The sequence below is a fragment of the Ovis aries genome, chromosome X (genome assembly GCF_016772045.2).
Source record: "Ovis aries strain OAR_USU_Benz2616 breed Rambouillet chromosome X, ARS-UI_Ramb_v3.0, whole genome shotgun sequence".
In the NCBI taxonomy this organism is placed as follows: domain Eukaryota; kingdom Metazoa; phylum Chordata; class Mammalia; order Artiodactyla; family Bovidae; genus Ovis; species Ovis aries.
In genome coordinates this window covers 63,797,561-63,821,660 of record NC_056080.1, presented here as the reverse complement: position 1 = coordinate 63,821,660, position 24,100 = coordinate 63,797,561, and the positions used below count along the sequence as shown (strand labels likewise).

The following is a 24,100-nucleotide window of genomic DNA, read 5'->3' as shown; positions in this document are numbered from 1 at the left end:
ATCAGGGTGGGAGGCACAGAACTGAGGGCACAAAACAGGAGCCATGGGCTCCCGCCACAGTAGCCACAGTAGCGATGCTCTACAAATTCCCTAGGAAAGAGTGCTGCTCTAGAAACAGACCTCACTCTAGGTGTTCTACACTCCTTCCGGGGCCCATTTTAGAGTAAGATTTACCATGCTGCCCTGATTTTCTTTGGTTATTGTCATTGCCCCCATTTTCAACACATTTTTATAGACCCCACCCAGGTGCTTCTCCCCTTAGCCTTCCTCCACCTTCTGCCACACATAGCACTTCTGACCTCATAATCCCTCAGCTGCAGCCTCAGGCCCCACCCCTAGGGATGTTGGTTATCCACAGCTGCCCATAGCTCTCTCCTATCTGCCCAGTCTGGGCCTCCTCAGTCAATGTAATCCATCTGCCTCTCCAGCCCCCTGATCTTATGGGCCCACTTGGCCCCCCAAGGCCTCTAGGACACCTTCCTTCTGCCATGACGTATCAAGACTCTCTTTGAAGAGTGAGAAGATCTTGAGAACATGTTCATCTTTATCAAACATGGAGGTGAGGGGTATCACAGAGCTGGAGTCTATATGTAGGGGTGAGGGTATTGGAGGGGCAGTGGAGGGCACAGGGATGGTATAACTGGGGAAGGGCCACATGCCCCATCCTGTCTCTTCTCAGATAATCAGCAGTTTCTGGCCAATGCTAACTGTTCTGTCCTTCTGCTGCTGCATTATGCCCGCCGTAAAGTGGGGTTGCCTAAAACAGGTGAGGAGTATGGGGAGGGGACTCACGGCCAAGGGTCTGAAGTAGTAGGGTCATCAAGCCTACTACTTCGAGCCCCCGAGTTCTCCTGCTGGCAAGAAGAGAACTCCTTGAATCCCCGCAGCTTCCTCAGCCCGTTCTGGATAGGATCACTGGCCCCTTTCGCTCCTGCTCCCCTTCCTTAGCTGCCTTGATTACCTTGTGGCCCTCCCTCCAGAAACCATCGATTTATGTGATGAAACGGGGACAATGAAGTTGTTTTTTCTGATGAAGACTCCTGGAGACTATGCCAACAAATTCCTTACAGCTCGAAACACCTACTACGTTTGTAAGGTGGAGCGTGGGGCACCAGGTAGAGACTTGGGAGCATTCCCCAGAGATAGAGCAAGGCCCCAAAGCTGGACCATGAATCTGACCCTTCAAATAGGGCCCCTTGGACCAGATCCAAATTGACTGTCTCTAGTCAAGCCTAAGAGCATTGCTTCTGTGACAGTGGTTAAGTTAGCACATTCTGTGCCCCCAACCCCCACCCCGACCTGGCTGAGGGATGGACCCGAGGGGAGGAAATAAGTTACACCAGCCCAAGGTAATATTGAGTATTAGGGTCCTGAAATTTGGGGCTCTGGAAGGGAGAGGCTGGGTGATGGGGCTGGGTGTATTGCACTACTGTATTCACAGGAACTAGAGTTGAGAGTGCCTACAAAGCATTTGTTCCCCTCCTGAAGAACCCAGAACCCGAGCTTATTGGTAAGCAGCAGGATGGAGGAAGGAGGAACGTGGAGGGTACTGGACTCAGCTGGGTGATGGAGAATATGGGCTGGGGATGGTGTAGTCTGTCAGGTAGGATCACAGGATCCTAGGTAAAGGGGTCTAGAGTCTGGGTCCACTTCAGGAGTGTGTGTGTCTCACTCACCCCTCCTCGCCATTTCTCAGCCATCTTCTCAGTACATCTCCCTATCCCCACCACCTCATTCCCATCTTTCCCTTCATCTTCTGCTTTTGGAATCTTGGTGTCCCGATTTCCACTGAAAAGAGTAAAGCTTAGGCACCTTCGGGTTGCTTCTCAGCCTAGCTTTAGGCCCGGTTACTCCAAGTGATCCTGTGAATGATGGAAGGGCCGGGATGGATAGGGAAGGTCTCTAGTACTCGGAGGTGTGTGTGTGTCTGCGGGGGGCGGGGGTGACTTTCTCTGGTTCCTAGATGCCTTGCGTACACAATGTGACCTCCTGGAGAGGAGTCGAGTGAAAATGCTTAGAATCCAAGAAGCCAAGAAAGTCATTCCAATTGAATCCTCTGTGAACCTCACAGTAAGCCTTACCAAACATGGTCTGTCCCAGCAGCCTCCTTTCCCCACCTATCTACTGAAGGCTCCTCTGCCCCGGCTCTCTGGGGTGAATTTCCTTCCCAAATCCAACATTCATGCCCAAGACCTGCCTCTCACCTCTTCGGTCCTCCCTTTGGCCCTAGTTTGTAGAAAACTTCTCTGCAGGGGCCTTTTTACTTACTGACCCTTTCCTTTTCCAGTCCAAATCAACAGGGCGATCAGATGATGAGGGAACCACTCGCAGGGCTCCCGTCTTGAAGACCAAAGCGGACTTTGTCAGTAGGAAGGATAAACATCGCTAATAAAATAAAGTGACCAAGTGAGAGCTGCAATGAAATCACTGGCATTTTAATGTGAGGTTCCTTTTTTCAAGAAAGACTTCTCCTAATATCGACACCAAGGCTTAAATCTGCCCCGGGCATTGTGGAGACTCTCAGGATCCATAGGAGCAGGAGAGGGCAGGGGCAAGCACATGGGTGGGGGGTGAGGAAAGGCAGCGAAGTGTAGTACAATAAGCCTTTGAGGGACAGAGTAGGGGGTGGGGTCTTTTCCAACCAGACAACCTCCCCTTGGGAGGCCTATCACAGCCCGCCTACTCCTGCTGGGGTTAGGTGATGGGATGGGCATCTTCCCTCCCCCACCATACTCCACCAAGTCCCCGGGCTGAAATTCCCCTGCCCCCAACCAGTCTGCCTCTGGGCAGACCCTATCCCTGCTCCTTCCTTATCCGCAGGGGAACAGAGAGGCAGCAGAAACCAGAGCTGGTTATAGGCATTTATTGAATTAATTCATTTATTGATTTGACACACTTCCCCACTCCAATCTAGCACACGAAACAATCTGGGTAGGCCAGGCGCTGACACAGGAAATGATGGGAACCCACAGCAGGGGCGGGGGAGGGGACAATGCAAAGAGGACTGGGGGAGGGACTGCTTTGGGGGCTAGGGTGGAGAATGAGCCCCAGATGGCCTTCCCTAGCAGGTGCTAGTAAACCTGATCTACATTCTCCTCCATCCCTGCTCATTTCCCAGACCCTCAGCCAAGCTCCCCAGCTCCCCCTTCCCTGTTCCGCCCCTCCCCCTGCCTGCCACCACACACTTCCCCATAACCCCTGCAGTCAGGCAAGGGGAAGAAGGGCAGGGACAGCTGTCTGGGGCCTGGAACAGGGAGGTCTCTGTGCCTAACTTTACCACCCTAAATCCTTCCCTCCTCTTCTCCCCCCTCCCATCCCCTTCCCAGGCCACAGACTCATTCCAGGCCCTCAACTGCACTGTCCCACCATAGCACTAACCTACAGGGGGTCATGAGAGAGTGTGGCTGCACCCCAACACCACACACTCCCAGGCACAAGGTGACAGGATGAAGGCATCTGGCTTAGCTTTTCCTCAGGGAAACTCCAAGCTAGTTCAGCGCAGACCATGTTCTAGACCTGGTCCTCATGGGAGCTCTTCCCCTTGCCCCCTGCTCTCTGCAGGCCTAGGGTTCTCTCCCCTGTCTCTCCCGTGTTTCCAGAAATAATATCTGTAGTGTTTGCATCAGGTGACTATGGCAAAGCCTTCCGAAAAGAAAAAAGCATTCTCCCCATCACTAACACCTTGCCACTGTTATATTTCTTTAAAGGTTTACAAAAAGCCTTTCTGTTATCTGTAGTCTTCCAAGAGTGATTTGGCTTGGTGAGCCATAGCCACTCCAGGCTTCATACCTTGGCCCTTCCAGATCCCTGTTACACCCCCAATCCCACACCACTGGCCCAAGGGGCCACTGAATAAAAATCTCAAGCTCAATCCAGCCTGGACCAGCTCAGATAAGACTCTACAAAAAATCCTGCTCCCAAAGGCAGGGGTAAGGCCACTGGTGACTTCACATTTCCAACAGTATTGCCCGCCCATGCTACAAAATCTATGGGGTGGGAATGCGTGGTGGGGGGAGCTGAGGATGGCTCCCTAATTGGCACAGTGAGAATAAACCCTCTCCCCTTCCCCTCCCCTCTCCCTCCCCACCCCCCAGCTATATCTTTATAATTTTCTCAGTACCCAGGTTAGCAGACCCTACTCTAGCTCTAAAGCAGGGTCCCAAATTCCCTGGGAGGGGTCAAGGGTAAAGAGTGGATATGGGCACGCCTGGTTCTGTCTCTGAAGTAGGGAATGAAGCTTCCGGCCATGGCTCAGGGATCTGTGGGAAGAAAAAACGGAGGACAAGGTCAGAGGCTCATCTGGGGGCATGACAACTTTCTATCAGCAAGAACCACATTAAGGAAAACAGAAACAGCCCCTCCCCCACCTCTCCTGTGCTTCCTTGTAGCGGTGAGCGCTGCTGAGGGGCCTTGGAGGTCCCATCTGGAAACTATGCCACTCTAATGGGACGTCCTTCCTCTAATTCCCTGGGACCTCCAGCTACCCCTTGTTCTCAATCTCCCCCTTGCTAGATCACAGGACTAGCTGGACACCTAGGAGCAAGAATAGGTTGTGAGATGCTGCCATGACTAAGATGGGCCATACCTGGCTCAAAATTGAAGTCCAGTCCTTCGTCCCCATCCATGAGGTCATTGATGATGTTATCCATGTCACACTCCAGGTTCTCCATGTATATGTCGAGATCAAGATCCTGAGGCATTCGGTCTTGGCTTGGAGCTTCAGTAGGAGGTGTGAGCACAGGACCCCCCAGGGGCTTGGGGACCGGAGCCCCCGCCATGACTGGAGGTGGTGCTGGTGCTATCATCGGGAGGGTGGGAACCAGACCGCTGGGGCCTGCAGCCTCTAGGGGTTTAGGACACAGGCCACCCCCCGTGCCTAGCTTACTGGAGGAAGGTATCCCCCCCAGCAGCAGAAGTGTTGGAGCCTGGGACAGAATGGGATCTACCTGGGTCATCAGGACATCGGCAGGAGGTGGTGGCGTATCAGAGGTGAGCAGAGCCTCCAAAGACTGGGAGCTTGAGAAGCACCCTTCTCCTGCTGACAGGGGCCCCTCTGCTGGGCTGAAGAGAGAGGTGCTGTAGGTGTGTAAGGGGCCCGGAACCCCAGGATGCTGCAAAGAGAAGCCAGAGAGGCTGCTCCGAGACAGCAGCGAGTGGGGAGATGTGAGATTGAGCCCATCTAACAGCTCCAGATCTTCTTTCAGGGTGGGAGGGACACCCCCTGCATAGCCACTGGCTGAGGCTGGCATTTCCTCTTCCGCCAGCACCTCAGGCTCCGGCTCCCTGGGGGAGGGCCGGGTGCTGACAGTGCTGGCATTCGAACTGCTTCGTGGACGGAAGGTGCTCCATGCATCGGCTTCCTCTCGGTTTCGGGAGCAAGGGCTGCCTGACCACTTGGCAAAGTGGCCAGCAGGGCTCCTTGGAGTGGCACCTTCACGTGGAGCTGGCAGCACAGCTGGTTTCTTCTTGGGGGTTTTGCTGCGGCCCCGGAGCAGCCTGCTGCTGCTATCCATGGAGGCTGCCCGGCGGCGGGGTGCCTTGCCGCTCTTGCCTCCCTCCGGATTCAGCATCCACCAGGAGCTCTTGCCAGTAGCCTCGTTGTGAACCTTGATGAACTTGCTATGCAGGGATAGGTTGTGGCGGATCGAATTCTGGAGGGGGCAGAGGAAACAAGAAAGGGAGGTCAGTGGTCAGCAGTCCAGTCAAAAAGGACACTGGGGTGCAGCCGGGGGTGGGGGGCGATCCTGGAGATGCAAAGCTAGTCAAATTAGAGAGGAAAACAGGCAACAGTAGTGGGGGGAGGTAGCGGCAGGTGAGGAGACCACACACAATTCCCACCTGAAGACAAGCTTCTTGGCCAGACCTCTCTGCACAGAGGGCAGGGAGACAACGAGAGCCAAGACCTATTCACAGGGCGCTGCACCCCCTTCCCCCTGAAAAGCTCACAGCCCTCTACCTGACCCAAGTCTCTGGGGGCTGCCTGGGGCTTGTAAGCATTGGAAAGACGCACTCCTAGTTCATCAAGAACTAGGCTCCAGTGGGAAAGAGCATTCCACAGCTCCACCCCTTTCCTTGAGTGCAAGCTTGGGTGGAGTTTACAGGACAGTGGCACAGCAGCAGCCCAGGACAGACCCACCCTGTCCTGAGTCAGTCTTCCGAACAGACTGAGGGGCTGGAACCTCAGCCTGGCTAGTGCTCCACTCCACACAGGGCATTTGGGCCCTGGCACTCTACAGGATTTGCAGATTCCTTTTTTTTTTTAAATTCCCTCCCCCGCCGCCCTCCTCAGATTCCTTGACACACACCTTCAACTACATTCAGGCCAGGCTTCTCCCTGTGCCTCAGATACACCAGGCCCCTCCCTCCCTCCCTCCTTGTCCCGAGAAGGAGCTCCCCTCTCTCAATTCTACTAGCTTGTCAAGATCAATCTTCAGTCCTCTCGCTTTCCTAAAGTGGTTGCTTGACTTCTGCAGCCAGATTTCTTGTTCAGTATTTTTCATCTGTTCCACACAAAATTTCCCCAAATCTATATTTTGTTTATAGTTTCAAGTAATTTGTATTATCAATTGTAAATGCCAGGACATGTTGTCCAGGTAGGCAGCCCTCCTGCAGTGGCCCCCTCAGAGTGCCAAGCTCCCAGTAAGTAATCAATATTTGTTGCCTGATTGACAGGTGGCCCTTGGGTGAAGAATGGTGAATCTCCCCTTGAAGCTCCGTCAGCTCTTGAGTGCCTTGGGTACTAGAAGCTCTGTTTTTCCTTCCTCCCTCGCTGCTGATATTCTGCTAGAGATAAGTTTTTTTTTCCCAGGGGCCCAGGAAGCTGAGATTGGCAGCTTCTTGAACCCCTAGAGCAGTTTATTTCTATTGGCTGCTCCAGGCTAGTTGCACCATCCCTTTGTATCCGCAGGGCCTCCCCCACCCCATCCCCCACCCCGGCACCACCACCCCACCCCCACCCCTCAGGAACCTCCCTTCTCTTTCTTACCTCCTTTTCCCCACTTCTCGTCAGGAATTTCTGCATAGGAACTCTAAACTTAGGGGCTTTTGACCTCCCACATGAAGCTCTTTAGTGTTTAGAAACTTGGGAAGAGCCCAGAGGCCTTGGAGCAACTAGGAGGCTGAGGCTATGGACAGTCAGAAATCACTTCATGTGTTTCAGCCAGATGCTCTAGATAAGGAGAGCCTTTGCCTGGGAAAATATTCTTAAGTGGCCTCTTGCTCCAGGGCTCTCTAGCGAAGAACTCCTTGTCTCCCTGGGACCCTGCAGTAACTGCACTCCAACTACTCTGGCCGCACTGTTTTGGGTTCCTTCAGGGAATCACACTTGTCCATCCAGCCTGAGCTTTTAGTAACTAAGAGCCACAGTTACTTCTGGCACTATGATTTCTACCCCCTCCCCACTCCCCCCTTCTTTTCCAACTTCTAACTCTGGGTCTACTGAGAAGGCTCAGTACCCATGAGTGCCATTTGCTCATCCCCTCTTCTTTAGCCCTTGGAACTACTACCTCCTACAGCCTCCTACTTGGAGAGGTTGGCTCCCTAGAAGCCTACCGTTTTTACCTCTTGGAAGGAGGGCATCTGCTGGTTGCTCCCCAAGCCACCTAAATTAAGCCTTCTTGTTCTAAGTGAGTGCCGCCCCCTGGTGGGGTGGTGGTAACCTTGGCATATCACCAGGGAAGCCAGCTCAGGCTTGGGGGTAGAGAGTGAGGGGGGAGAGCCTTGCAGGCTCCAGACTCAGCCTGATTTGGCTTTGCCATCATTCCATGTCAGCGTGGATTAGCAGACAGAGCATATAATTTATAGTTAGACCTGAGTTCAAGTCCTCATTCTATCGATTTTGGCAAGTTTCCCAACCATTCTATACCTTAGTTTCCTAATACGTAACATGTGGAATCTCAGAACTGCTGTGAAGATTAAAATTTTTAACTACTTTGTAAACGAAGAAAACCCAATATAAGTGTAAATTCTAAGGAGGGACTACACTCCCACAGCATAACTAACAACTCATGATTATTTCTTCTACCCTGGAAAATGAACCTAAGGGAAAAGAAAAAACAGCTGTGCAGGCTGGGTCCAAGGAGGGGAGCTCTTTATGAGCTGCGACTGTGGCATGGCAGTCTACCCAGAAATAGTGCCAAGGGTCTCAGTCAGCTGTCTTGCTTTCTTTTCTGCCCAACCCCAAGGGGTACTGCAGACTCAACCCCTCGATCTCTTATACCTAGAAGAAGACCCTCTGCTCACTCAGCCTTCCGTATTTCCTTGCACGCTAGTCTCACCACCTACTGGAGTACAAGGCGTCAGTAGGAGTTGAAGCTCCCTAACTTTGTGAGTCCCATATTTCTCAGGACAAGCTTTCGGAGCATCTAGTGCAATCCCTCCCCGCAGTTTCCCCGTGGGAAGCCAAGGGGACCCCCAACCTTGTGTTTTAAAGTCAGAGCCCTATTTTTCTCCATGAATATTCCTCAACAGCAAATGAAAACTTCCCCCCACAACTTGGATAGCCCCTGACTAGGGAGAGTTTCTCAGCATTATATAGGGTAAACTGAGGCAGCCCCTCCTTTTTTTTTTTCCCTCTTAGTGTAACAGATCCACTTCCTTCCCACGGGGGCATCACTCTTTACCTTTTGCCACTTCATTCCATCTTCTTGGGTAGCAGAATCCTAGAACAGTACTTCTACCCTGAGGTACTGGGAGGCAAGCAGGGAATCCAAGTAATCCCACAGGAATGGGAGAAAAGGTGTTGGGGTGGGAGGTGGGGAAGGAGGGAAGGCTAGGTTCCTGCAGGGAATCCACACAGTTCCCGCTGCACATAGGATAAAGACTTCTCTGTGGGGATAAGTGTTTTGGGCAGCCCAAGCCAAAGTGCTGGGAGTGTTGAGCAGTGAGCAGAGAATTCAGTTTTCTCCAGGGCAAGGACAATGTCTTATTCATTGTGATCCTTCAGCATCAAGCACCTAGAAGCATATACTATGTCCTAAGTAAATGGCTTGTCTAATTGACCGCGGAAGGTGGATCTCTGGGGTAGGGGTATGAAAGGGGAGGCAGAGTAGAAGTAAGGAGACCGGTGGGAACCAGGAGGAGATAGGTATTGAGGGGGATCATAGTTACCTTCCATCCTGCTGAGCTGTTGCTGTCACCCTTGTCCTTGAAGTAGGGCACCGTGCGGACCATCCACTCATAGATCTGGGCCAGTGTCAGTCGCTTCTCGGGGGCGCTTTCAATGGCCTGGCTGATGAGTTCTGCATATGACTGATTTCCCCAGGCATTCCGGCGGGAGCCTCCCTTCCGAGGACCTGTTACAGCCCCCAGGATCCCGGGCTGGGGACCCCCTGCCGAGTCTGGGAGCCTGGCGGGCAACAGGGTCGGCTGGGTGCGCCCGTCCGAGCGCCCCTCCGGGTGTACCTTCTCTCCCAGACCTGACTCCACCTCGGACGGCTCGGACGGCTCGGGAGCGAGCTCTGGTCGGGGAAGGGGCCAGGTGCAGGAGCGGGGACGGCTCTGGGGTTCGAAGTCGGGATCGAGGTCTACGATCGCGGCAGCCTCTCTGGCTGAATTCTCATTTACTGGATCCATACGTGAAGTTGGACCTCCGCCGCTCAGCGTTCAGAGGAGCCTGCCACAGTCCCTAGCGATGCCTCCCCTCAGGGGGGAAGCAACGAGGGCCAGGGGGCACATTCCTGCCAGTCCTCAGAAAGTCTCGAACTTCCCCTCACCCCTGGATGCTTGATCCTAAGCTGTCCCTTGCACACAGTTCTCCGTTTCTTCTCTGCTACAGGCTGCAGCCTCGGAGCTCTTTCTGAGACACCACCTGTAACCTCCGCCTAGCGAAGGCACTTTTCTCCTAACCTCTCAGCTTCCTGCTCTTTTAAACCTGAGGCTCCGTATCCCCTCACAAATCTTTCTCCCATCACAGAACGCCTCTTTAGCCGCAGTTCCCTCCCCCTTTTAAGTTGCTGCCCCCCGGACACTCCTCCTGAATTTCCTCCACCCGGATCACTGCCCTCCCCCACGCCCCGCTCCCTCGCGTCACTTGCCCCTCCCCTGACTCCCTCTCCCCCCGCCTTTCCCCTCCCCCCCTCTTTATCGGGTCCAGGTCTCTGCGGCCCCAGCCTCTCGAATTCCCGCACCAATCCCCCTATCAAACCCCCCACCCCCCGCCCCCCGGGTTTCCCTTTTGTTTTGCTCCAAGCAGCGGCCCCCGCCTGACGTCTCTGTTTACCACTCGCCAGGGCAGCCATCTGCGCACGCGCCTGAAGAGCGGGTTGGGAAACCGAGTTCTCTAGTCGTGCCACCCTGGTCCGGCATGGGGACTACATCTCCCGTCCTACTTCGCGGTCAGCCCGATCAGGGTGGCAGGAGAGCGGCGTGGCAGGATATATAGAGGGGGAACATTAATTATTATTATTAGAGGTGGTCTCGGACTTTTTCTTTTCGTTAAAAATCATTTTCCTCCTTCCCCTCTTCCTCCCTCCTCCCTAGTGATTCAGGATCGCTAGATGAGCGTGTGGAGAGATGCTAGACGGTTCCCTCTTCCGTCAGAAGAGGGCAAAAGGAAAAAAAAAAATTGAGGTCTCTGCAAGAAGCAGAAAACCGAAAAGCAAGAAGCAAAGAACTAACGAGGAAATAGAGTTGTTTTAGTGTTGAGGAGTTGGTCAGAAGGCTTGGGGAACATAAACGAGTGGTTAGCTGATCGTAGTGTCTCCCCCACCGCCCTCCGCTCGGCATACGCAGTTCCCACCGATAGTGCGGTTGCTGACCAATCAGTTTTCTTCACTGACTCTTCTGGCCTCTCCTCAAATATTGATATTCTCCAGGTTCCCATCCTCGGCGGCTTCACTTCTCATTCAACAGGTTCCAAACAGAACTCAATATCTGTTCCTGCGCCCACACCCCTATCCTCTGGATACTCTTATCTCTGAATTTGGTTAATGGTTGTCCTAATGTACCCGGTCTCCTAAGCTAGACTTACCCTTCGTCTTTTCATCTCCCTAACCTCCCACATCCAAATCCCAGTTCAGGATTCTTATTTATCAGTGGATTAAATTGCAGTATCGCCTTAAGCCGACCTCCTACCATGAAGTTTTTTCCAACTGCTGTTTATGTTCTTTGCTGTCAACAAAATAACTTTTCTAAGAAACACTCCTGGTAATAACAACTAAAATTTATGGAGCACTTATTATGTGCCAGGCACTGTGCTGATTGCTTTATGTACATTAGCTCCTTTACTCCTCAAATCATCCCTGAGGTAGATACCCCTGTTATACCCGTTTTACAGACAAGGACACTAATGCTCAGAGATTTAGTGACTTGCCCACAGTCACACAGTTAGCAGGCAGGAGAACTGAGGTATCACTTATACATGATCTTAGCATTTCCCTGCTTAAAACTTCCTTTGATTTTCCCTATTCCCTATGTGATAAAGTTCAAACTCCTTAGCAAGGCATACAGGGCTCTTCAGATTCAGGCTACCTTTCCTGCTTTCTCTTTCACTGGGCACATTAAGTTCCAATCAGTCCGAGTTTTGCACTGTTTCCTGGAAATATCATACATACCCTTTTATACCTTTCCCTCCTCGTCCTGGGATGTTTTCCTTCTCATTAGCCTTTCCCCAAGTCTCTTATGCTGGAAAACTCCTATTCAGCCTTCCTAGTCTCCCTCAGGTAGTTAGTTCTCCCTTTTCTGGAAGCATTCCCAAGCATTTTGTGCAGGCTTATGTTATACAGCATAAACCGTATCATACTGTAATTCCTTGCTTTTAGGTATCTCTTCCACTAAACTGTGAACTCCTTGAAGGCAGAGACAAGTTTTATGTATCTCTGTGACCCCCACATAGTAGACATTCAATAAATGTTGGTCGAATGAATGAGATAAGGAATCAAATCACATTGCACTCGTACATTTGAGAACGTTTTAATAAATGTATCATATTTATTTACCACCTGGCCATGTCCCATTTTTCCTTAGACAGAAAGTTCCTAGGGATAGGGACTGTAATGTAACTTTTCTGTATAGTGCCTAGCATTACACCATCGGCAGTGTGGCTTGATACATGCGCTGTGATGATTAATCCTCCCTCCCATCAAGGTTGTAGAGCCATACGACCCAGAATTTTTCAGAGGCCACAGCACATTGGACCTTCAAAGTAATATTAGTCTGCTCATGGTAACATAACCATTTGGTTCTACATATTTCCACCTTCTTTTACTCCAACATGCATTTGTCATGTAAAGGGTAAACAGAAGACAGTGTATTCACACCTGAGGTCCAGACCAGAGAGATAGGAGACAGTTGCTCACAATGACTGTAGACATTTCCTGTCTATGCCTGGGGTATTTGGTAAGGGCTGCACAAATAGTGAATTTGGTAGAGGGGGGAGCCTTTTGGGCACTAGGTCACAAGGAGCTCTCGTCTACCTGAAACAGGTGTGTTGGCAGACCATACAGAGCTGCTGAGACAGGGAAATGGCAAGGTGGGGCAGGCACTTGTCCTGGCTTGAGTTATATCTTGCATTATCTCCCTTTGTGCATTTGTTTGAAAATGTCCATCTTTCCACCAACTTGTGTCCATCACCTTAAATTTCAAATTCAAATCTCAAAACTTACATGCCTTGGAAACTTTCCCCAACTAACCCAACCCGACAGATCACCTAACAACTCTACACCTCCCAAGCCTCTATGAACTGTTTGTATTCTTTCATTTTGTGCTAGTGGTTATATGGCTCTTCATTTCATGAGGGCATATTCTCTCCCCAGCTAGACTACAAATTCTACAATCAACCCACAAATGTTTATTGACTGTTAAGATGAGGGTATACCTTGAGACTCTGGACAGATAAAAATGACCATAAACCATCGGACCAGATGCTTTAGGAGAGTGAGCTGAAGGATCAATGGAATGGTAAGCGCGCTGAGACGTTAAAGCATGCATCTAGAGAAGTCAGAGTTATGCACTTTATTACTGTTGCTGTGTTGGAATACACAGTAGTCAAGAAAGAAAGTTAACAAGGTAACCTTGGAAAATAGAAGAGACATCCTTTCAGGATAGAAGACCAACACAGATGCAAGCTACTATATACAAGATAGATAAACAACAAGGACCTACTGCATAGCACAGTGAACCATATTTAATATCCTGTGATAAACCATAATGGAAAAGAATATGAAAAAAATAGATAGATTTTTTACCTCTTGACTGTCCAAGGGGTTGGCTCGCTTGCCTCTTTCACTGCTACCACCAACTCTTCTACCTGGATGCCACCCCCCCAAGCCTGCTGCCAAACCAGCTTTATTCATCTGAATTGAGATAAACATTTCCTCACTTCTTCTTACCATACCCAGTTTTGGAAAAAGCCCCTCCTATCTAAGGTTTGCACAGGACTTTTGCTATTAACTATAGAGAAAGATGCAGGGGTTAACAAAAATAACAACGAGAAAGCTCAAAGAACCTCAGCTTGTCCCTGGTCTTCACGGACAAGTATGGAACATACATGTTTTTGTAACCCTCTTCCCTAAGTCCTTCTTTATGTGTTTCTGTGAAAGATTTCATGTTCTTCTCTTAGAAGCCAGCAACACCCTCCCAACCCTGTCGTTGTTTTTTAAAAATCTTTTTAGTTAATAAACATTTCGTAAGAGCCTACATTTCCAGACACTAGGCTACGTGCTTTTGCATAAAGTACACCCCAGACTAAAATCCTAAGATTTAGCCCCAAGTAGATTTGAGTTGGCACTACTACTAAGATTGAGGCAGCTTTCAGTCCTTTCCAAGCCCTAGAAGTCAGTCTGATGTAGTGAGAAGAGCTCTAGATTGAGTTGGGAGATTGAGTCCTCATTGTAGTTCTATCACAAACTAGTTGAATAATGATAATAATTGCACTACTATTAATAAATAACATTTACTGAGTTTTAATTTTTTTTCATGTATTTATTTGGCTGCATTGGCTCTTAGTTGTGGCAAGAGGGCTTAGTTGCCCTGAGGCATGGGAAATCAGTTCCCTGACCAGGGATCGAACCTTCACCCCCTGCACTGAAAGGCAGATTCTTAATCACTGGACCACCAGGGAAGTCCCTATTGAGTTTTTATTATGTATTAGGCACAGTGCTAAGTGCTTTACAAGGATTATCTGGTTTAATCCACAGAATAAGCATGTAAATTAAATACCATTACTATCTTAATTTCACAAAGGAAAATGAGACTTAGAGAGGGTAAAGGGACCTACTTAAGATCCAGAGTTACTAAGTGAGAGAGCAGAGATACAAATCCGGGCCATCTGATTTCAGAGCCTGCACAAATCAATTCACCTCTTTGGCTTTGTTTTTTTCTTTTGCAAAATGGGAATTTTGTATTGGGTGATCTCTAAAATCTCTCCTAGGTCTAAAATCCTATTTTCTGTGGTGCTTAAGATGGGTACAAGACTCCAGATTGAACTTTTGGCTTTAGACCGCCCTGAGCTTACGCTTCACACCCATACAAATTCTGTCCTGGCTTCCTGCAGGAATAAGGTCCACAAAGCTTCATCTATCAGTATTCTGGCTCTTTGAACTGATCTTTGAGCTTTCTCATTAACCAGTCCTGTAGGCCTCTATGGTTCCAACCTTCAAATGGCATGATATTTACTAGGCTTATTATCAGAAGAGCGTTCAAAACACAAAAAGATGCTTGTATTTTTTTTTTTAATTTTAACTTTTTAATTTATTTTTTTTCTTTGGCTACACCTCACAGCATGTGGAACTTCCCCAACCAGGGATCGCAACCTGAGCCCTCTGCAGTGGAAGTGTAGAGTCTTAACCACTGGACAGCCAGGGAAGCCCCAAGATGTTTGCATTTTAAAATTTCATGAAGAGAGCTAGATGTGATACTTTATATGCTATATGCTCATAATTTTGTTTAAAATATGTTGAGAAAAAATAGGAAGAAATGTTTAAAAGTGTTGGTTTTTTTTTCCTTTTTGTTTCCTTATATTTTTCCAATTTTCTTTGTGTATAACTCTTAAACTAAAGGAACTGCTTCGTGTTTTGCTCTTTCTATAAGGAATTTGAGGCACTTTACCAGAAAGAAAACAGTACAAATGTCATCAGATTATAGAACTAGATCATCAGAGGCATGTAGAGGATGAAGCAGCTAGTGTGCGATGACTGAACATTAAATTAATCTCCTGAGCTGCCTAGGGGAACAGGGAAAACACAGTAAATTACACAATTCTTGCTATCAGAATGAAAGACACGTGGCCATTCCTCAAGAAAGATAGAGACTTTCGTCACTAAATTCTTTTATCCTTCACTTGAAAAGACAGCGCTTCAGCAAACAAAATTTTTTGAAAAAAATAAAAAAATTTGTAATCCTATTGCCCTCATATAATTTTCAGCTTTGCCTTTTAAAATTTTATGAAAACTTTTTTCAAGTTTCCCATCCTTGTCCACAGACACAAATAATTTTACATGGCTGCAATTAGATTCTGTGTACCATTTTGTGTTGTTGCTTTTTTCAATGAACATATCTTAAACACGTTTTCATATTTAGTCTTCCAGAACTACAATTTTTAACAGCTACATAATGGTTCATCGCTGGCACTAAATTGCATAAGAAATTTCTCATATGGGATTTACCATAAGGGATAATGTCCTCAGTAACAGTTTTGTAATGCACACAGAAGAGATTTTCATATTACTTTCTTGTAACTGTCCTGGCTAAAAGCCAAGGGTATAACATTAAAGCATTTCTGCAGGGGCCGAGCTAATATGGTTCAGGCATGTAACCTTCTGGTGCTCTAACTTGATCTGAGGACACAACTTAAAATGCCACCTGAAAGAGTGGATAGATAGAATGTCCTTTACAATATATTCCATAAATATCTCTTTTCACAGTCAGGCTTTTGACAGGACCTCAGAAGCTGACTATACTTATTCTCTGATGAAGGCTAGTGTTGGTATGCTCTGTTGTTGACTGAGACAGGATCCATATGTTTTGGAAGTCAAATGAACAAGTGGTTGGGTGACACGTTAACGTTCTGGCTTGGAAGTTGGGAAGTTTGACCAACTTTGTTTCCTGCATGGAAGTTTACCTCATATCACCATGGAGGTAGGGTGCAGGTGAAGTCAGATTTTTCTCAGGAAACAGCTTTTGGAACTGAGTTCCACACCACAGAGGAGGTATTTTTGATCTGAACAATTTCCAAAACCCATAACCAGTCAGGTGGCCTGAGCGTAAGAAGGAAAGTCTCGTAGATATTCCAATGGACCCTCTGCTTTTAGGAACTGTGGGATCCCATGTGTCTGCCAGTATGAATTAGCTGTAGAATGGGGTTTTATATTGACCAATTGAATCTTGGAGACTGTCACCAAGGACAACTGAAATTTTTTACATAAATCATGTTGAGCTGTTATTTCTGGGACTAATTGTGTACTAGAGCCCATTGCCTCTTAAGAGCTACATCTGATCTGTAGTAATATTATGTCAGCAGCATAAAGGTGGATTCTTCTTTTATTTAAATTTTTTATTGTATTAACATTATGGCCACAAGAAAAAAAATTTTTTTAATAGAGAAATAGAAGAAAATAATTTCCCACAAACTCACCATCTTAACACAACTATCATTAGAATTTTGTGTACTTCTCTTATTTTTTTTAACATCATATTTTTACATATTTATATTCATGTTATATATATAAATTTGTGTCCTTTTAAAACATATTTATTTATTTGGCTGCATCGGGTCTGGGTCTTAGTTGCGGTGTACTGGCCTAGTTGCCCTGAGGTATGTAAAATCTTAGGTCCCCCATAGCATGTGGGACTTTAGTTTCCTTGACCAGGGATTGAACCCACATCCTCTGCACTGCAAGACATATTCTTAACCACTGGCCACCAAGGAAGTCCCTGTGTCCTGTTTTAATATTTGCAGTTGCACAAGTAATACATGAGTACCTTTTTCTTTAAAAATTTAGAACATTACAGAAAAATCTAAAAATTCCTTTGGTCCCTTATCTCACTCACCTTTCCTCCCTCCTTGAAGTTAACACTGTCATGGGTTTGATACGTACTCTTCCAGACCTTTTGAAAAATGCTCTTACATAGGAAGAATGTAATATTGTTTTGTGTGCAATAAATGATTACGTTCAGCAATTTTGAGATCTATCCTTATTGATTCTCTAGTTCATTCCCTTTAACTGCTGTATTGTATTCCATTTAATGAATATGCCACATTTCATTTAACCATTCCATAAGGCAGAATTTTTATCTTTGTGTGTGTGTGTGTGTGGTAAGAGGGTTAATAATTTTGCTAAACTGCCTCAGCTTCCCCAGTGTCACTCTGAGCTGAGCATATTAATGCAAAGAGACAACCTGAAATTGAAAAAAAAAAAGTCACTTTAGGAACACTACTACATTGTGGGTGGGAATGTAAACTGATACAGTCACTATGGAGAACAATATGGAGATTTCTTTAAAAACTGAAAATAGAACTACCAGATGATTCAGCAATCCCACTCCTGGGCATATATCTGGAGAAAACCATAATTTGATAAAAATATATTCTCCCTAATGTTTACTGCAGCATTATTTACAGTAGCCAGGACATTGAAGTAACCTAAATGTTCATCAACAGAAGAATGGATAAAGAAGACGTGGCAAATATATACAATAGAATGTTGTGTTGTGCTGTGCTTAGTCACGCAGCTTACTCTGCCATAAAAAAGAATGAAATAATGCCATTTTCAGCAAAATGGATGGACCTAGAGATTGTCATACTGAGTAAAGTAAGTCAGGCAGAGAAGGGCAAATATCATATGATATCGCTCATTGGAAAAGACTCTGATGCTGGGAGGGATTGGGGGAAGGAGAAGGGGACGACAGAGGATGAGATGGCTGGATGGCATCACCGACTCAATGGACATGAGTCTGAGTGAACTTCGGGAGTTGGTGATGGACAGGGAGGCCTGGCCTGCTGCGGTTCATGGGGTCACAAAGAGTTGGACACGACTGAGCGACTGAACTGAACTGAACTGATCGCTTGTTTGTGGATTCTAAAAAAAGGCTACAAATGAACTTATCTACAAAACAAAATAAAGTTACAGATGTAGAAAACAAATTTATGGTTACCAGGGGATTAGGGAGGAGAGGGATAAATTGGAAGATTGAAATTACACATACACACCACTCTATATAAAATAACCTTTCTCTTCTCCACGGGATCTTCCTGACCCAGGAATTGAACCAGGGTCTCCCGCATTATGGGCAGATTCTTTACCGACTGAGCTATGAGGGAAGCCTATATAAAATAGATAACTAATAAGGACTTAACTGTATAGCACATGGAACTCTATTCAATACTCTGTAATGGACTAAATGGGAAAAGAATCTAAAACGAGTGGATATATGTATATGTATAACCGATTCACTTTGCTATACACCTGAAACTAACACAACATTGTAAATCAACTATACTTTCATAAAAGAAAATTTTAAAGTCACTTTATATGCAGATACAGAGATGCTTGGTCCTTAGATCACCATCCTGTGAGTCTAGATTAACAGTGCTATCCAATAGAAACTTCTGTGTTGATGTAAATGTTCTATATCTGTTCTGTTTGATATAGTAACCATTAGCCACATATGCCTATTGAGCACTTGAAATGTGGCCAGGTTATTGAGGAGTTGAAGTTTTAATTTAATTTAAATTTGGTCAAATGGCTAGTGGCTACTGTGTTGGATGGTGGAAGACTCTAGCATACAGTAATGGAAGCCGCATTTTTCTATACTACAAATTATATCATCAGGAGTTCTACAACAATTGTGTCCCACTCTCTAAAGGTCAATGAATGATGCTAAGATCTTGTGTTGGTCCCTTTACATATCCTACCTTTAAGGTTCAGTCTCCTTGTTTCTGATTTCCAAATGTGTTAAAAGATGGATTATCATATGGAAAAGAGAGGATTGCTAGAAAAGTTTTCTGGGAAATGACTGTACTCAAATCAAACCATGTAGAAATTAATTTCTAATTCCAGCACCCTCACTTGACATTTGATAATTGAATCCCCCCACCAACCATCCCACTAGCCCAGTGAAAGCTTCAGTGGTAACAGAGCAGTATGCAAAGTCAACAGAATAATATGAACATCTTACAAAAACAGTCTTGGCTATGAGCAAGCGTTGTACAGTTTGTCGAGTTGTTTGTCATAAATGGGTTTAGATCCAGCGAGAACTAATCTACTTGTTTTCTATAAATGCCTCTGGGACTTCCCAAATCCTTATCCAGATCTCTTTTATCACCCAGAATGTTCCCAACCATCCCACATAGTCTGCTAAATCTATAGCTCACATAGTTAAGCACGTGGTTATGCAATTTGCTTTCAGAGTAGGCTCCAGAATGTCCAGACCTAGTGTCCAGTTGATCTTCCCTGGCAACATCAGGCAGATATGACAGCACATGTGGGCTGAAGAAATACACAGTCTGCCCCTGGGGAATAGTGAAGCATGAGGCACAAACACACGTACTCTTAATACAGATAATAATAAAATAACACAAAAATATGCTAGCTATGCCTGTAATAAAAATTCATGACCAGCTCCTCTTTTTCACGTGGGTGCTAATATATCAATGTATATACATATACCTATCCCCTTGTCTTTCTCTCCCCACTCCCCTTTCCTGTTCTTTTATGTTTACTTTCTCTGATCTCTTTCTCCTTCTGCCTCTGGCAGTTTCCACTGCGGATTCACTTTCTTCTTTTCCTGTGATCAGTCTTACAGCATCCTTCAACAAGGTCATGCACTCGGTTAATCTGTGATTGGTATCAGGCCATTAAGGTACAAGTTAAAGAAAAAGGAGGTTTAACACAGTCCTGTTTTACTCATGCTTTAGTCCGGAATATCAGAGGACTTCTACCTACCTTTAGACTTTCTATTTCAAGCTTTTTAAATAAGAAAGTCCCCCTACAGTCAGAATAGAAATAATGCTGCTTAAATAATTTGTTCATTAAAGAAAAATTGTGAAATACAGAAAAGAATTGCTTAAAGTAACTGTGGTTCCATCACCCAACGAAAAACACAGTTAAGAATTTGGTTGTATTTCTTTCCAGCATTATTTTTCCCTTCCACATAAATTTTTAAACAATGTTGTATTCACACTATACATACAATTCTGTATTTTTGGTTTTGTCTTTCTCTCACTCAACATATAAATATGTTTTAAAATGATTACACAGATTTATAAATACAATTTTAGTGCCTACATAATATTCTATCAGTTGGATGTATCATAGTTTAATGATTTCTTTATTACTAGACATTTATCTTGAAGTGGTATTGAATGAGGATTTTCACAAGCATTGATTACCAAGGATCTATGTTAAGCACATATGATAGTCTCCAAACAGTAATTGCCCATGAAATCACAGGAAAATGATAGTTCAATAAAAGATTCAGTTTTTCAAAGCACAGTAGATTTCTCCATAAAGTTTAAGAGAATGTAATTGTTTTCAATCTTATAGTAGTGTTAGAATCTCCCTTTCCAAGATGACAGCCTGGCATAGGAGAAAGAAAAAATACTTTGGAATCAGATATTCTTTTCTTTATTCATTAAATATTAATCGAGTGCCTATTACATGCACTGTAGATACACCAATAAGGAAAACATAGTGCTTGCCCTAATGGAACATTTAGTCTGGTGGATGTCACAGACAATCAACATAGTTAATTACATACAGCATGATAAATACTAAGATGGGAAAAATATGGGGGGCTATTGATGTATTAGTGAGGGACACCTAACTTGAACTTGTGGGTCAGGAAGGCTTCCTGGAAGAAGTGGTATCTAAGCTTAGTTGTGAGAGATGAGTAGGAGTCAGCAGGCTAAAGATAGGAAGGGGACTGGAGGAGAGACTGTGTGTTCCAGACAGAGGGAACAGCAAGGATAAAGGCTTACAAGCATGACAGAGACTCTCTTCATCTGAAGCGGTCTTTATTTTGCCATCATTATTAAATAACATTTTTTACTGAACATATTAATAGAATTCTGGGTCCAAAGTGGTTTTTTCCCCCAGTAATTTAAAGATGTTTTTCTACTGTCTTCTAGCATCCATAGTTTCTGAGAAGTCAATTGTTTTTGAATCATTACACGTCATGTATTATTTTTTTCTGGCTGCTTTCAAGATTTTCTCTTGATCTTTGGTTCTTAGCAGTTTGACTATGATACACATAAGTGCAGTTTTCTCCGTAATTATCCCGTGTGGGCTTTGCCGAGCTTGAATCTGTAAATGTATGTCCTTCACCAAATTTGGAAGTGTTCAACCATTATCTCTTCCCATAATGTTTCTGGCCTTATTCTCTCTTTTCTCTTCTGCAATGCTAATCACACATATTTTAGACCACTGATGTTCTCTCACAGGGCTGTAAGGCTCTGTTAATTTTTTTCAACCCCTTTCTTCTTCAGATCAGATACTTTTTATTGCTATACCATCAAATTCACTTACTTTTTCCTCTGTTGTTTCTTTCTGCTATTAAATGCATCTAGTTAATTTTTTAAATTTCAGATATTGTGTTTTTTAGTTTTAGAATCTCCATTTACTTCCTTTTTTAAAAAATATTTTCTATTTCTCTGCTGAAGTTTCTTATCTTTTCATTCATTACCAGTGCATTTTTACTCTCCTCATTGAGCATCATCATCTCAGGGTTGGCATCCATTGTTTTCCCCTTGAAAATGTGTCACATTTTCTTGATTCTTCATATATTGAGTGATTTCAGAGTGTTTCCTAGACATTGTGAATGTTATGCTGTGGAGTCTCTGAATACTGTTATATTTCTCTTAAGAGTGAGGATGCATTTGTTTCAGCAGGCAATTAACTTGGTTAAATTAAAAATAAAAACCCTGCCTTGCCTTTGATGGGTGGCAGTTCAAATCTCAGTTGCATTCTTTTATCTTAGATGAAAGTTGCTTTCAGTCTGCCCTGTGCATGCATGGTTTAGGATAAGTCTTGAGAGGAATTTATACAGATAATTTAGGGCTCCTTTTCTCAGGATCTCTTTCTGATCTATTCCCTCACTTTCTAGAGACTGTGGTTTCCCCAGATCCTGTCCTCTGGCTCTTCAAGCTAGAAATAGGAGGGTTTTCTATTGTACTTTTAGCCATGTGGTTGGTGACTGCAGCCTGCTGTCAGATTAAATCCATAAAAAGTAGGAACCTTGTTCCATGCTGTCCCTTTCTTCCAAGTTCCAACCTCTGTCCAGTGTCTGCCTACTTTTGTTTTCTCTCTGGAGCTTTCAGGTATGTGTGTGTGTGTGTGTGTGTGTGTGTGTGTATTTTGTCCAGAGTTTATAGTTGTTGTTGCTGCTGCTGCTGCTGCTGCTGCTGCTGCTGCTGCTGCTGCTGCGTCCCTTCAGTCGTGTTCGACTCTGTGCGACCCCATAGATGGCAGCCCGCCAGGCTCCCCCATCCCTGGGATTCTCCAGGCAAGAACACTGGAGTGGGTTGCCATTTCCTTCTCCAGTGCATGAAAGTGAAAAGTGAAAGTTAAGTCGCTCAGTCGTGTCTGACTCTTCGCGACCCCCTGGACTATAGCCTTCCAGGCTCCTCCGTCCATGGGATTTTCCAGGCAAGAGTACTGAGTGGGGTGCCATCGCCTTCTCCGTTATAGTTGTTGTTGAGGGCTTATTCCACCAAACCTGTGAGAAATTCTCGGATGAGCTTACTTTATATTTTGGGAGGAAGAATCAACTTCTCTCTTTTTCACCTTAACATTTCTCTGTATTATTACCCATATCCTCCTCTTGCTTCAGAGGAAAAGAAAAGGCTAACTTGTTTGCTTTTTCCCATCACCTCCTGTTTTTAGCAGGAACTATAGTTATTCCAACCATTTTATTTATTCAGTTATTCAACAAATATGTATTGAGTCAGGCATTGAACTAGGCATTATAGGTATTAATAATAAGAGCAAGTCAAATAGACCTTACTTCACTGAGACTGCTCTCTTCAAGGTGATCAAAGGTCTGGCTTCTTAATCACCAGATCAAATAACCTTATCTTAGTCTCATCCTTTCTAACTTCATTGATCCATCCTCTATTGACTCTGGTAACCAGTCTCTCCTTAAAACTCTTCTTTATCTCTCAGTTCTCTCACCTCATTGATTTCTCTTTTAATTTTCCAAGTAGAGGAATTCTCAAAGGACTTGTCCTTGGCTCCTTTCTTCTCTTGTCCTTGACAGTGTTACTCAACCTTAGTTTTTCAACTACCACTTCTATGCTCCAGACTCCAAGTCTCTATCTTCAGTCCTCATATCTCTCTCAAGATTGAAACTTGAATTTCAGCTGTTTGTCTCCACTTGGTTGCCTAACAATTACATTAAATTGCACATAGACAAAATCCAACTCATTATCTAGCTCCTGAACCTACTCTTCCTCCTGTGCTTTTTATTTTGGTTAATTCTTGATACTATAAGTGTATAATTAAATAAGGGCTGAATCAGGGCCATTGCAAAAGGGATTCTCACGTTGGGTGGGAAGTTTGACAATACAGAAAGCTCTAAAGTCCCTCCTAATTCTGTGATTCCATTATGGTTCCAGCACAGTGTTATCCATTTCCTTCAAGGAGCTGGGAATCGAACTGAGGGAGAAAACAATTGAGTGATAGTTCTGACTTCAAAGGGCTTCCCTGGTGGCTCAGATGGTAAAGCGTCTGCCTACAATGCGGAAGACCCGGGTTCGATCCTTGGGTCGGGAAGTTCCCCTGGAGAAGGAAATGGCAGCCCACTCCAGTACTCTTGCCTGGAGAATCCCATGGACGGAGGAGCCCGGTAGGCTACAGTCCATGGGGTCGCAATGAGTTGGACACGACTGAGCGACTTCACTTCACTGCACTTGTGACTTCAAATGAAAGCAGGAATTCAGAGAAAGGAGATAGTGTGCATTGAAGTAGTAAGAGAAGACTAAACTATTCAAAGGTAGAAGCTGTATCCTCTATTTAATTTCTATCCTCACAGCACCCATTCTCTACACACTGTAGAAACTCTATAAAGACATTTTGAATGATTTTGTAATCATCATTAATGTTTATTGAGTACATGTTGAGTGCACAGTTCTTCACTAAATGATGCAGAGGTTAACCGAGATTTGATG

The 24,100-nt window shown here is 45.4% G+C and overlaps 2 protein-coding genes across 3 annotated transcripts; one reads left to right on the top strand and one right to left on the bottom strand.

Annotated features, from left to right (window-relative positions):
• Window positions 1-80: 80 nt before the first annotated feature.
• On the top strand, window positions 81-2,410 carry CXHXorf65 (chromosome X CXorf65 homolog). Of its 2 annotated transcripts, XM_004022162.5 has the most exons (6): window positions 81-559; window positions 680-766; window positions 981-1,115; window positions 1,442-1,510; window positions 1,964-2,070; window positions 2,288-2,410. In XM_004022162.5, the coding sequence occupies exons 1-6, from the start codon at window positions 535-537 to the stop codon at window positions 2,387-2,389; spliced, it is 525 nt and encodes a 174-aa protein (XP_004022211.1). In that variant the 5' UTR covers window positions 81-534; the 3' UTR covers window positions 2,390-2,410. The 2 variants fall into 2 exon arrangements, with proteins under 2 accessions (XP_004022211.1, XP_042097831.1); XM_042241897.1 differs by having other exon boundaries at window positions 1,964-2,410.
• A 437-nt stretch (window positions 2,411-2,847) lies between these two features.
• FOXO4 (forkhead box O4) lies at window positions 2,848-10,242 on the bottom strand. The gene is made up of 3 exons (XM_012106873.4): window positions 9,109-10,242; window positions 4,586-5,651; window positions 2,848-4,259 (listed from the first exon to the last, which is right to left on the bottom strand). The coding sequence occupies exons 1-3, from the start codon at window positions 9,571-9,573 to the stop codon at window positions 4,252-4,254; spliced, it is 1,539 nt and encodes a 512-aa protein (XP_011962263.2). The 5' UTR covers window positions 9,574-10,242; the 3' UTR covers window positions 2,848-4,251.
• Window positions 10,243-24,100: the final 13,858 nt, after the last annotated feature.